The sequence below is a fragment of the Podarcis pityusensis genome (genome assembly GCF_964106645.2).
Source record: "Podarcis pityusensis genome assembly, chromosome: 5".
NCBI lineage: Eukaryota > Metazoa > Chordata > Lepidosauria > Squamata > Lacertidae > Podarcis > Podarcis pityusensis.
In genome coordinates this window covers 14367379-14380429 of record NC_138032.1, presented here as the reverse complement: position 1 = coordinate 14380429, position 13051 = coordinate 14367379, and the positions used below count along the sequence as shown (strand labels likewise).

Here is a 13051-nt window from a genome sequence, read left to right as displayed (position 1 = left end):
CACTCCTGTCTTCCACTGCCTCCCCCAGTTTGGTCAAACTCATGTCCCTAGCTTCGAAAACACTGTCCAACCATCTCGTCCTCTGTTGTTCCCTTCTCCTTGTGCCCTCCATCTTTCCCAACATCAGGGTCTTTTCCAGGGAGTCTTCTCTTCTCATGAGGTGGCCAAAGTATTGGAGCCTCAGCTTCAGGATCTGTCCTTCCAGTGAGCACTCAGGGCTGATTACTTTAAGAATGGAGAGGTTTGATCTTCTTGCAGTCCATGGGACTCTCAAGAGTCTCTTCCAGCACCATAATTCAAAAGCATCAATTCTTCGGTGATCAGCCTTCTTTATGGTCCAACCTTTACCTTAATACCCATCAAATAATATACATACAGAGACATACTGCCCATAGTATTAGAGGTACTGTTGTGACTCACAGCCATTGGTTAGATATATCTTTCGTGAACTTGTCTCTCAAGATTTGCTGCATCAGCATATGATTAAATATCACGATCCTTTAACTATCATCCGCCTTGTGCACTGTTTGCATATAATTCCTAAATGTTGTCATGTATGGGTCCTGTCGAAGTCTGATATGTTTATTATTGACAATTCATAATGCAGAAATGCATCCTTTGTTTCTTTGTAACCCTCCCTCCAGGGCAGGGGTGGTGGTGATTTACAAATAAATCAACAGATATTTTGTTGCCACTTCAGTTTCCCTGATTACCTTTGAGTTTCAGCAGAATAAAAGCATCCACAAACTTTTGATATGGTTGACCTTTTGCATGGAGTCCTGGATATTTGTTTTTCCTAAAAAGCCACATAGTGTTTGTCTGAAGTTGCTGGTTTTATGGTGTGTGTTTGTGTGGTTGTTGTTTTTTTAATATAAAAAAGCAATGTCATCTGAAGAAAAATGGTAGCTTTTCAGCAGGATGTTCTTTATGCTAATTGCTGCAATTTACAGAAGATAAACCCTTTTATGTGGGATTGTTACAAATAAAGCGGTTTTGTTTGGATGCTTTCAGATTAATCTGCCGTGCTTGCAATTAGGTATACAAAGAGTTCTTCTAGGGTTAAGGAGGCTTTGAAGTAGATGCGATGCAACTATGCTAATGAATGCACATCAGACAAGAAGACAAATTCCAGGCTCTCTTGTGCCTTGACCATCCAGCTGTGTACACACCTCTAGTCACCCATGTCTTATCAAGAGCTTTTTTCTACATGAACCGTTATCGCCGCTCCTCCCTGCACTCAAAACAGCAAGCTGTGGCACGAATCTGTCTTCTATGCAGATGTGCTCTTTGTTGCTAAATTAGGACTTTCTTTTCCTCTTGTTAGATTTTTGGTGAAACAAGTGGCAAAAAAACCCACCCCTTCCTGTATCTGCATCCATGGGGAAACTTGATTTTATGAGCTGTTAATACAGTGGTACCTTGGTTTGCAACCCTTTTGGATTACAGCCATTTTGGATTACAACCACGTCAAACCCTGAAGTGTGTGTCCCTTTTTTGGGGGGGGGGAGGCCCCATTGGTGAAAACACGCCTTGGTTTACACCCTGTTTTGGTTTACAGCTGGACCTCCGGAACGGATTATGTTTGTAAATCCAAGGTATCACTAGCCTCAGTTCTCTGTAGTAATTTCCTAGTTCCGCAAGTGAGAAGCAGCACCATAATTCCATTATTATTATTATTATTATTATTAATAATAATAAATAATTTATACCTTTATACCCCGCCCATCTGGCTGGGTTTCCCCAGCCACTCTGGGCGGCTTCCAGCAAAATATTAAAATACAATAATTCATCAAATATTAAAAGCTCCCCTAAACAGGGAGTAAATTGCCGCTGTTTAGTGTAGGATCAATAACATGCCTAGCTGTTGATTGTAAGGCTGAGCATCTATGCCATTGTCGAGATGTCACAGGCTGGGCGCAGACATCCTGTCGCTTAAAAATTAATGGTGACTGTTGACCTCTGTGAATCACATTGTCTGTTTATTGTATTTAGGAAGCTCTTTGCCGCCCAATCAGCTGTGTCCTGTAGGTGGTTTAGGAAGGAGGAAAGTGGTTCATACAGAGGAATGGTCTTATTCTGTCACGTTGCCATGTGACTCAGTTCTTGTCTCCGTCTATCTTATTGGGATCTATTCCTAGCAATTTTGGGTGTGTCAGGAAGTCTCTATGCATCTATAGTGCGTTTTGGGTACCAAAATGTTAATCAAGAGACTTGCTATTTAAAGGCAAGAGCCTCCTTGGGCTAGGAAACTCAGCTCAGTTGTTTTATTTATAGCAGGCAGTGTGTGTTCATGTCGGATGAGTCTGTAAAGAAATTGTTCTGAGGACAAGCAACTAGAAGGCAAGCAGTTCAAGAGTCTGACCCATGAGGTTTTGTGGAAAGGGTAAACAGAGTCGTACATGGCCCCTTCCTCAAATTTGGATTGAGGTTGTGCTGCTGTTTTCACAACCCAAATATCTCCCTTCCTTTGGAGATTTAATTTGAATTCATGTTGAGTTACATAAATTGTTATTATTAGCTTTTCCAGTCAAAATTCGGACATGGAAGTGAGGAACATGTTTTGGCATGCATTAAGAGTCAAGACGTGTGTTTTTCTAGGAAACTTGAATTCTTATGTATGGTATATTATGGGACTTGAAACATCCTTGCAACTCCTAACATAAGCTAACACTTAACTCATTCATTCAGGTTAACTGGCCATAGATGGACATTTCTTAGATAAATGCTGCTCTAGTCTGTTGGATGGCTTGTCTTTCCCCATATGGATCTAATAAATATTTAGTGGTTGTTGACATCTTGAGTTAATTTCAGAGTTTTCCCCCCACAAAAGGCACATCATTTAACTAAAGAGCTGTAGGATATTGCATTATCAATTTGACGCACAGGTTGATTACAGTGAGGGTCAAATGGCAAGAGTATTGGCTTAGGATGGTTCCAAGTTGCAAAAAGTTGGAAGCATATCTTGACTTCCTGGGTCTACAGCTTAAGCTTAGCAATATTATGAAAATTCCCCCATATGCCATGGATTTAAGTGGGTTAAGACATATGAGGATTAATTGAAAATTAGTATTTCTTATACATTTCCAGTCAAACACAAGGAATGCATATAAAATCTGAAAGTGAAACCAAAGCTTTAACTTGTTTCAGTCTTTTGTAAGCATTTTGCAGCTCAGGCTTTGGTCTGGCTTGTTTTGTTTCCCTGCTACCCCAAAATGCAGTGGAAAATGTAATCTGCCCCTAGAGACTCAGCTACCTCCCTGCATTTTTAATTTTGTTATTCCCAAACTTGCCCTGTAATTGACAATGCTGTTAGCAGATTTAGTTTAGCTTTTGCCCAGAGAGCGTAATGATGGCTGGATTTGTGTCCCACAGGTGAAGTATTTAACGTAGCCATCTCTTGTCAGCCTTTTAACCTCCTAGAATCTCCTTAATGAACTTCTGTAGAAAGCCAGAAGTAAATTGGGGATTCATGTGGTTTTGACTGACAGACCTTTAGAAGGAGAGAAAGAGAGAAACCTTTTTTTTTCCTTTTTTTTTTTGCAGACGCTTCCATCAATCATGCAAAGGAGAGCGCTATCATAAGCATGCCAAGTGGTTCTTGAATATGTTATTAGTGAATGCCTAATTTATTTTTCTAAAGTTGGGCAAATAATGGAATCATGCCCTTCCACACCAACCCTGGAAAACCATATTTTAACATGTCAAAAGAAAAATAAGTCGCGATTGTAAAAACAGAACAAAAGCCTAACACGAGTAATCTGTGGTTTTGCAAGAGGGACTTGTAAAAGCAAGGCTGTAGGATAGACTTCTCTTGTCCTTTGTGCCTCTTAAAGTGGGAAATTGTGGATGTGGGGAATATAGAAAATGTAAATGACTGGAGCCTCTTTGTGGGCCTTTGATAGATGGGTTGAGTGAAGGTGATTGACACTTGAGCAAGGAAATGTTTGTTTATGTTTTGGGGCAGAGAGGAACCAGTGAAAGATATGAGGTGCTCTCAGATTAAGGAAAATTAAAAAAGCAAGTTCCATTCTGCAGACTTTGAATACCACTTTCAAAACGCCTGATTTCTGTCTGCTTCAAAGAATTCTTGATTATCCTCTAACTCTGTAATCTTGCCAATATTGATTCAGTCACTGCTTCCATGTTGGATAAATGTCTTCTTTTGATTGGTTTCATGTCTTAACTTCTCGTTCCATGCAGTGCCTGTGTGTTCTTAAGACACACTTCCTGGTTCCAATCTTTTTACCACAGTGCAAATCTTTTTACCCCAGTTGTGGCAGCTTAACCATGATGGGCCTGTTATTCAAGGGGGAAATAATAATAATAATAATAATAATAATAATAATAATAATTTATTATTTATACCCCGCCCATCTGGCTGGGTTTCCCCAGCCACTCTGGGCGGCTTCCAAAAGAATATTAAAATACATCAAACATTAAAAGCTTCCCTAAACAGGGCTGCCTTCAGATGTCTTCTAAAAGTCTGGTAGTTGGTTTTCTCTTTGACATCTGGTGGGAGGGCGTTCCACAGGGCAGGCGCCACTACCGAGAAGGCCCTCTGCCTGGTTCCCTGTAACTTGGCTTCTCGCAGTGAGGGAACCGCCAGAAGGCCCTCGGTGCTGGACCTCAGTGTCCGGGTAGAATGATGGGGGTGGAGACGCTCCTTCAGGTATACTGGACCGAGGCCGTTTAGGGCTTTAAAGGTCAGCACCAACACTTTGAATTGTGCTCGGAAACGTACTGTGAGCCAATGAAGGTCTTTCAAGACCGGTGTTATATGGTCTTGGCGGCCGCTCCCAGTCACCAGTCTGGCTGCTGCATTCTGGATTAGTTGTAGTTTCCGGGTCACCTTCAAAGGTAGCCCCACGTAGAGCGCATTGCAGTAGTCCAAGCGGGAGATAACCAGAGCATGCACTACTCTGGCGAGGCAGTCCGTGGGCAGATAGGGTCTCAGCCTACGTACCAGATGGAGCTGGTACACAGCTGCCCTGGACACGGATTTAACCTGTGCCTCCATGGACAGCTGTGAGTCCAAAATGACTCCCAGGCTGCGCACCTGGTCCTTCAGGGGCACAGTTACCCCATTCAGGACCAGGGAATCCTCCACACCTGCCCTCTTCCTGTCCCCCAGAAACAGTACTTCTGTCTTGTCAGGATTCAATCTCAATAAATTGTGTAGTCTATGGAAATGGTCTTGAACTCTAGAAGCTTCTACTGGATCATGCACTGCAGGAGACGAGACCAGAGATGGCTTGACGTCAAAGTTATAATAGGTTACGTTCAGGCACTAGGTGCTTTTCTGGGTCTTAAGGAAATCTATTTCCTTAACCTGTGAAAACTTCATTTGTGTTCTGCGGTGTATTTGCTAGAGAGTCAGAATTATTGCCTTGTAAACCAGTGTGAAGGCACAATTAACATTGAATTTATAAGACCTGTTCTTGAAAAGTTGCCAGAACTTTTCTTTGATAGTTCCAGAAGTGTTGGCTAGGGTGTCAGCATTTACAGCCTGAGAACACTGCATTGCCTGGTGTCATCCAGGAAGTCTAGCTTTCTAAATATTGGAAATATTTGCCAGAGCATGCTTAAAAGTTCTCTCCTTCCCCACATTCCTTGTGGCTCTGTAAATAATCTATATTATGCACCCTCCTTTTTTAGGGGTGCACTAAGTTTGAAAAAGAAAGGCTTTTCTAACTCTTCTCTGCTTGAACTGTTATTTAATGATCATCAGTGGTAAATTTGTACTTTGGGAGGATTAGCTGGCATTTTATTAAAGTTTGTTTCTATTATGGTTGAGACATTTATAAAATCATGTTTGTACTTCATTGTGTGCATTTGAAATGTTGCAACCTGCCCGAAACCTCGTGATAGGAGTGTGGGTGCAAACTTTTAAATCTAACCCCCTGCCTCGCATGCTTTGCAAATGTTTTTCAAGGCAAGCTGCTATGTCTGAATGCAAAGTATATAAATTATGAAAAGTTGGGCAGCAGGTACGTTGACCATACCTGACCTTTTCTTTGATATCTGAAGACAGTTTCCAGGTATCCCTGCTGAGAGAGGTTGTAGGTTGGTGACAAGGGAGAGGGCCTTCTCAGTGGTGTCCCCCCATACTGACTATGGAATGCTTTCCCCAGCAAAGCCCACCAGACATCAACTTTAACATACAGTGGTACCTCGGGTCAAGAACTTAATTCGTTCTGGAGGTCTGTTCTTAATCTGAAACTGTTCTTAACCTGAAGCACCACTTTAGCTAATGGGGCCTCCCGCTGCTGCCGCACGATTTCTGTTGTCATCCTGAAGCAAAGTTCTTAACCCAAGGTACTATTTCTGGGCTAGCAGAGGCTGTAACCTGAAGCATCTGTAACCCAAGGTACCACTATATTTTTAGTGCTGTCTTAAGATCTCTCTGTTCTCCCAGACTTTTGAGAGATTATGATAATCATATTTAGTGCATCTGTGTGAGAGAGTGTTGGAGGGGGTGGTATTTTATTGTTAAACTTGGTGGTTTGTGTATAACTTGCCTAGAGATGTTTTGTATTAGGATCCAAACTGAATTATTGTTATTAATTTTAAGTACTCTTGTTTAACACACACACACACACACACACACACACACACACACACACAACAGAGAAGCTTTACCTAAGGGATAAGGTGCATGCAACATTTTATGGCATGGTGCTACTATCTTAATAGCCACTCACACGTTAAATTGCATAAAAATGATTAATATAGAATGTTTCTCTGACACAATATCCGCTGAAAGTCAGTTTAAATTGTATGTTTTAATTTAGAAAAAAATCAGAAAGTTGAAAATTCTCCCAAACTACTTTGAAAAGGACCATAGAAATATATATTTGAAAATGGTGGGTGATTAACAGAGCTATGTAGTCCCATCTTATTCAGTGCAGGAATCAGAACACACTGTTCCCCCATCCAATTTGAAATCATTCCGGACCTGTTTTAGCTTTGCAAATGTGCTAGCAGTTTTACATAATGTACTTGTCCGAGAGGCTAAAAGGGTCCTCTGAGACTAGGCTTTGGGTCATTCAGAAGTCTGGGTAGTATCAGGGGGGCGGGATGGGGATGATCAATTCACCTGTTGATTATCTGATGCAGGAACAACAACAGCAAAATCTGCCCACAGATCTTGAAGCTAGTTGCCACAAGTGACAAATTCTTATTGGTACTGAAGTAAGAATGGAATTCTCAAATGTTATTACTCAAGATTTATATATGTGTGTTTTTCTTTGACGTTTAGGAGGCCCGCTGAGGAAAATTCTCCATGAATGTACGTCACAATGATGATGACCGACCAAATCCCACTGGAGTTGCCATCGTTGCTGAATGGGGAGGTAGCTATGATGCCTCACTTAGTCAATGGAGATGGAACTCAGCAGGTCAGTAACTTCTGAAAGTGACAAGTTGAAGAGCCAATTGACTTACTTTGAATGTGCCAATTGACTTACTTCAAAGATTTGAGAGATTCTGCTACACCACACTTACTTTCTCTTTGTCTTATGTGCAGTTCATGCCCATATTAAGAAATAAAACATGCCCTTGTTTTAGTAAGAGACTCAGACATGAACTCTGAGGCCTGTGAATTAAATAATATAGCATATGACTCACTTAAGGTATGCTGCTTTGTCCAGATTACCTTGTGGGTAAGATTACCTTGTGCTGCAGTGGCCTCCTTTGGGGGGAAAGTCGGGATATAGAATTAAGAAAAAATAACAAATAACGGTTGTGCTTACTATTCTTGGTTCTTTGATTTATATTGTACTCTGGAATTTATATTGTTCCTGGAATTGCTCAGAATGGCTTGCATGTGGTTTTGAGCAGGTCTCCCATTCAACCAGTTTGCAAGACTCGCATTCAGCAGCAGAACTGGGTCATGATTTCGGACTGTTCTAATGTAGACGATAACATACTCAAATGCTCATAATACCTTTCAGGTAAAGTAGACATTAGCATGGTGTCGGGAGCGAGCCACAGTAAGTCACACCGTGCGAGTTAACTCTTTATTAGCAAATACATGATTTGCACAAATCTTGGTGGCGTGTCGGGCCTAAATGAGCACAACAACTCATCTCCAGTAGTTCTTCCCCGAATGAGGCAGTTGCTGAGGCAACTGTTGCCTCCCCAAAGTCCCCTCCTCCCCATGGTTTCCCCCTAGCACTTGGAGACTGTGTCTATGCGCAGCCGACCTCTCCGCTGCCCTTTTCATGCCTCTTCTGGTTCTGGGAGGCCAGAGGGAATGGGGAGCTTGTCGCAGCAGGAGGGAGAGACACCCCTGCCTCTTCACCGGCCTGACACATTTCTTCCTCTTGGCCTCCCTCCCTGCCCTGCTTCAGCCTCTGCCTCTGATTCTGGACTTTTCTCTGCCCCAGGTTCTCCCAGCTGACTAAGCCCTGTTACCCTCTTTAGCTTCCGACACCTCATCTTCCTAGTCGTCTCCCTCTGACCGCTCATTGTTGTCCGACCACCACTATCTGGACTCGGAGCCACCTTCCCTTGGGGGTCCCCCAGCTGGTTCTTCCCAGTATACCTGAAGAAGCGTCTCCACCCCCATTGTCCAGTCCACTGAGGTCCAGCTCCAAGGGCCTTCTGGCGGTTCCCTCACTGCGAGAAGTGAGGTTACAGGGAACCAGGCAGAGGGCCTTCTCGGTAGTGGCGCCCGCCCTGTGGAATGCCCTCCCATCAGATGTCAAGGAAATAAACAACTACAGTGGTACCTCTGGATGTGAACGGGATCTGTTCTGGAGCCCCGTTCGCATCCTGAAGCGAACATAAGACGTTTCTGCGCGTGCACAGGTCACGTTTCGCCGCTTCCGTCCATGCCTGTGATGTCATTTTGAGCGTCTGCACATGTGCGAGCGGCAAAACCCTGAAGTAACGCGCTCCGTTACTTCTGAGTAGCCGCGGAGCGCAACCCGAAAATATTTAAGCTGAAGCGTATTCATCCCGAGGTATGACTGTATCTGACTTTTAGAAGACATCTGAAGGCATCCCTGTTTAGGGAGGTTTTTAATGTTTGATGTTTGATCATGTTTTTTATATTCTGTTGGGAGCCCAGCCAGATGGACGGAATAATAATAATAATAATAATAATAATAATAATAATAAAACAACCACCACCACCACTCCTCTGCGTCCAACCAATCCATGACACGTGCAACAACAACAACAACTACCACCACCACCACCTCTCCTTTGCGTCCAACCAGTCCATGACACATGGCTAGAGGTTTTCCCAGTGACATCCCAGCCCCTTTGATGCATGAATTGTGCGCAGCATGCTCTAATCGATTCCCAACACTCGCTGGCTCTGCCTTTGCCTTTGAACAGCTCATGCACAGGTTTTGATCAGCGTTCAGATATCCGTGCCGGTGCATAGTCATCCAGGAGCCAGTGACACAGTCCCTGCTGGGAACAGGACCCCACCAATGCAGCCTGGGACCACCATTCATGTAGCTGACCCTTGAAGACAGAGTGCTGTTTCGTTGTGTATGGGCTGAGAACCTGAGTTTCCACACAGGCATCATTTTGACTGTCTGTAGATCTTCACTCTAAAGGGATCCAGTCACTCTGGATATACCTCCCAAATTCAGGAGCTTGGTGACAGGCTGGTATGGCAGAAATAGGGCAGAAATGACAGCCTATAGTTGAGGGGGATAATTTAAAAACTGATTCGTGCCTGTCTTGCTGCGGACCATGGAAGGCAGTTGAATGAGTAAATACTCTCCACTACTTGGAGGCAATGTGAAAGATTCCATTAACTTTTATTATTGCTGTTGTATAGACAGGGGTCAGGGGTGGCGCTGTGGTCTAAACCACTGAGCCTCTTGGGCTTGCCGATTGGAAGGTCGGCGGTTTGAATCCCCACGATGGAGTGAGCTCCCGTTGCTCTGTCCCAGCTTCTGCCAACCTAGCCGTTCGAAAGCACGCCAGTGCAAGTAGATAAATAGGTGGCGGGAAGGTAAACAGCGTTTCTGTGCGCTCTGGCACTCGTCATTTCCGTGCGCCAGTAGCTGTTCAGTCATGTTGGCCACATGACCCAGAAAGCTGTCTGAGGCCTTAAAGCGAGATGAGCGCCACACCCCATAGTGACCCTTGACTGGACTTAACCGTCCAGGGGTCCTTTACATTGTATAGACAGATATATAAATACACGCTCTGTATATTAAAATAGTACTTATTACTGTGAAGTGTTTGAAAACTGATACGCCTCCCTGCTAATACTTTGTGGGTCCAGGCCAACCAGAATGTGTAAAATTGCTGCATGAAACACATTATTTGATTATTATTGTTTGCTTGAAATTCCTGCCCTGTTGGGGTGGGGGTGAGGAGAGCTCTGTTACTAAAACTATGTTGAGTTCTCTGCTTTATGTCTTTTAACTATGGGAAAAGAAAGCAATATAATCTGCATCACAAAAGCTGTGTCTCTCATTCCTAAGCATGTGCATGTTTATAATAGGCTGTTTCTAAACAAGTGGCAAGCAATTTAGAATAAATAAAATGGTATCTCCCGATGTTTCATTGCCAAACATTTTACCAAAAAGATACCCTGGATGCATTCTTTACTATCTTAAAGACCACATCCCTTCCCTATGTTGCAACACAATCCCTGAGTTTTCTCTTTTGGATTTCTGACCTTTTGCATTACACAGAAGGAGGTGTTGGCCTGATTAGAAGGCTCTCAGATGTTGTTGGACTACAACTCCCATCATCCCTGAGCTCTGGCCTTGCTAGCTAGGGGTGATGGGAGTTGTAGTTCAACAACATCTGGGGACCCACAGGTCGAGAAAGGCTGCTCTAGATCAACCTCTTTCCTATCATTTTGCCTCCTCGCTTGTATTTTCTTTAAATACCTTGGAGTGCATAAGCTGCAGCACTCTGTTGCAGCGTAACATCTGTCTCTGTGCGTTTGGAAGCAAGTTCCACGAAGTAAAATGGAACTCCCCAATGAGAGTTGATAGCATTGCAGCTTTAGCATTCATATGTTTCATTTATTCCACTGTTTTTCTGTGATGGAATTCAAGGCACTGCACATACAGTGGTACCTCGGGTTAAGAACTTAATTCGTTCCTGAGGCCCGTTCTTAACCTGAAACTGTTCTTAACCTGAAGCACCACTTTAGCTAATGGGGCCTCCTGCTGCCGCCGCGCTGCTGCTGCACAATTTCTGTTCTCATCCTGAAGCAAAGTTCTTAACCCGAGGTACTATTTCTGGGTTAGCGGAGTCTGTAACCTGAAGCATCTGTAACCCGAGGTACCACTGTAATGTGTGTTTTTTTGGGTGGAGGGGTAGGTTTCCATCCAAGCCTGTATCTGTTTTTAGCCAGGTTGCTGCATCACAAACCTTCAGACCACAGAAAGTACATTAGTGTTGCACACCAGGAGAGAACATTTTAATTTTTCCTGATTTACATGTTTAAATGGCCAGTTTTGTGAGTGTGTGGGGGTGGGGAGGCTTAAACACAGCAGGGTTAAAATAGTCATGAGGATGGATAGAGGCGGTGAAGGGAGAAAATGAGCATTATTCTCATTTTGGAACATCTGCATTGCGTGCCTCTCTTTATGCAAGCAGTTTGCCAGTCAGACAATGGCAGATGGTCATTCCTCATTATTCGGAGATGATCAAAGAGGACCCATTCTGTCTGACGTCAAACTTTGCTTCATAGTCCCTGACTAGAATACTACCTTGTAACTGTACTGCATAAAGATAAATTAGGAGGGTGAACAGCAGAACCTTCTGTACCAGTAAAACAGGGCCTTAAAAAAAACCTAGTAATCTGTATGTGTTTAAAGAAATCTAGATGGTGTAGAAACTAGATAGTATTAAAATGCATAGGGAAAAACATAAAATAATCAGTTTGTGGGGGATGTTCTTGCAGTAGACTGAGAAGAACATGTTTATACAGTGGTACTTTGCTTCCCAAACTTAATCCGTTCTGGAAGTCTGTTCCAAAACCAAAGCATTCTAAAACCAAGGCGTGCTTTCCTTAAGAAAGTAATGCAAAATGGATTCATCCGTTCTAGACTTTTAAAAACAACCCCTAAAACAGCAATTTAACATGAATTTTACTATCTAACGAAACCATTGATCCATAAAATGAAAGCAATAATCAATGTACTGTACTATAAAATAAATAAGACAGTATTGTAGATGATAAAAAAAAAATAAAAAAAAATTTCTTACATGCATTGATGATAGTCATTGTTTGGATGGGGGGCTTTTATCCATTTCTGTGGCCGCACAGTCCATCAGTCAATCAATCAATAGCTGAACTGGGTTCCACACAGTCACAAAAACAAGCCACAAAAACAAAGTCACAAGCCACAGTCACAAGTCAGTCCCATAAAATGAAGAACAAGTCACAGTCAAATAAAAGAAAAAGCCACACAAACAAAAACGGAAAAAAATAGCAAAAACAAAAGCTCCACATATCTCATCTTTATTGCGTGGGTGCTCGGGACTCAATAGCCTACAGGAAGCCTCTGATTAGCAGCGGGAGACTCTATTTACAAATGAAACACACTCAACAGGAAGTGGAACATGTTCCGCTTCCAAGGCAAAGTTCACAAACGGGAACACCTACTTCCAGGTTTGCAGCGTTCTATTTCCAAATTGTTCATAAACTAAGCTGTTCTAAAACCAAGGTACCATTGTGGTTAGAATTACAGTATGGTAGAATTGGAAGGGAAGTCATTTAGGCCAACCCCCTGCACTTCAGGGATGCAGGTGGCGCTGTGGTCTAAACCACTGAGCCTCTTGGCCTTGCTGCTCAGAAGGTTGGCAGTTCAAATGCCCACAACGAGGTGAGCTCCCGTTGCTCTGTCCCAGCTCCTGCCAACCTAGCAGTTCTAAAGCACACCAGTGCAAACAGATCAATAGGTACCGCTGCGGCGGGAAGCGTTTCCTTGCTGTCTGGTTTCCGTCACGGTGTCCCGTTGCGCCAGAAGCGGTTTAGTCATGCTGGCCACATGACCTGGAAGGCTGTCTATGGACAAACGCTGGCTTCCTCCGCCTGAAAGTGAGATGAGCGCCACAA

General features: G+C 43.2%; 1 protein-coding gene across 2 annotated transcripts in view; it reads left to right on the top strand.

Annotated features, from left to right (window-relative positions):
- FNDC3B (fibronectin type III domain containing 3B) overlaps positions 1 to 13051 on the top strand; it is a 282075-nt gene that overhangs the window by 71812 nt on the left and 197212 nt on the right. For both annotated transcript variants that reach the window (XM_081007808.1, XM_081007807.1), the window contains exon 2: positions 7259 to 7397. In XM_081007808.1, coding sequence (XP_080863934.1) covers positions 7287 to 7397 — 111 coding nt within the window. In that variant the 5' untranslated portion in view covers positions 7259 to 7286. The remainder of the gene's footprint in view (positions 1 to 7258; positions 7398 to 13051) is intronic.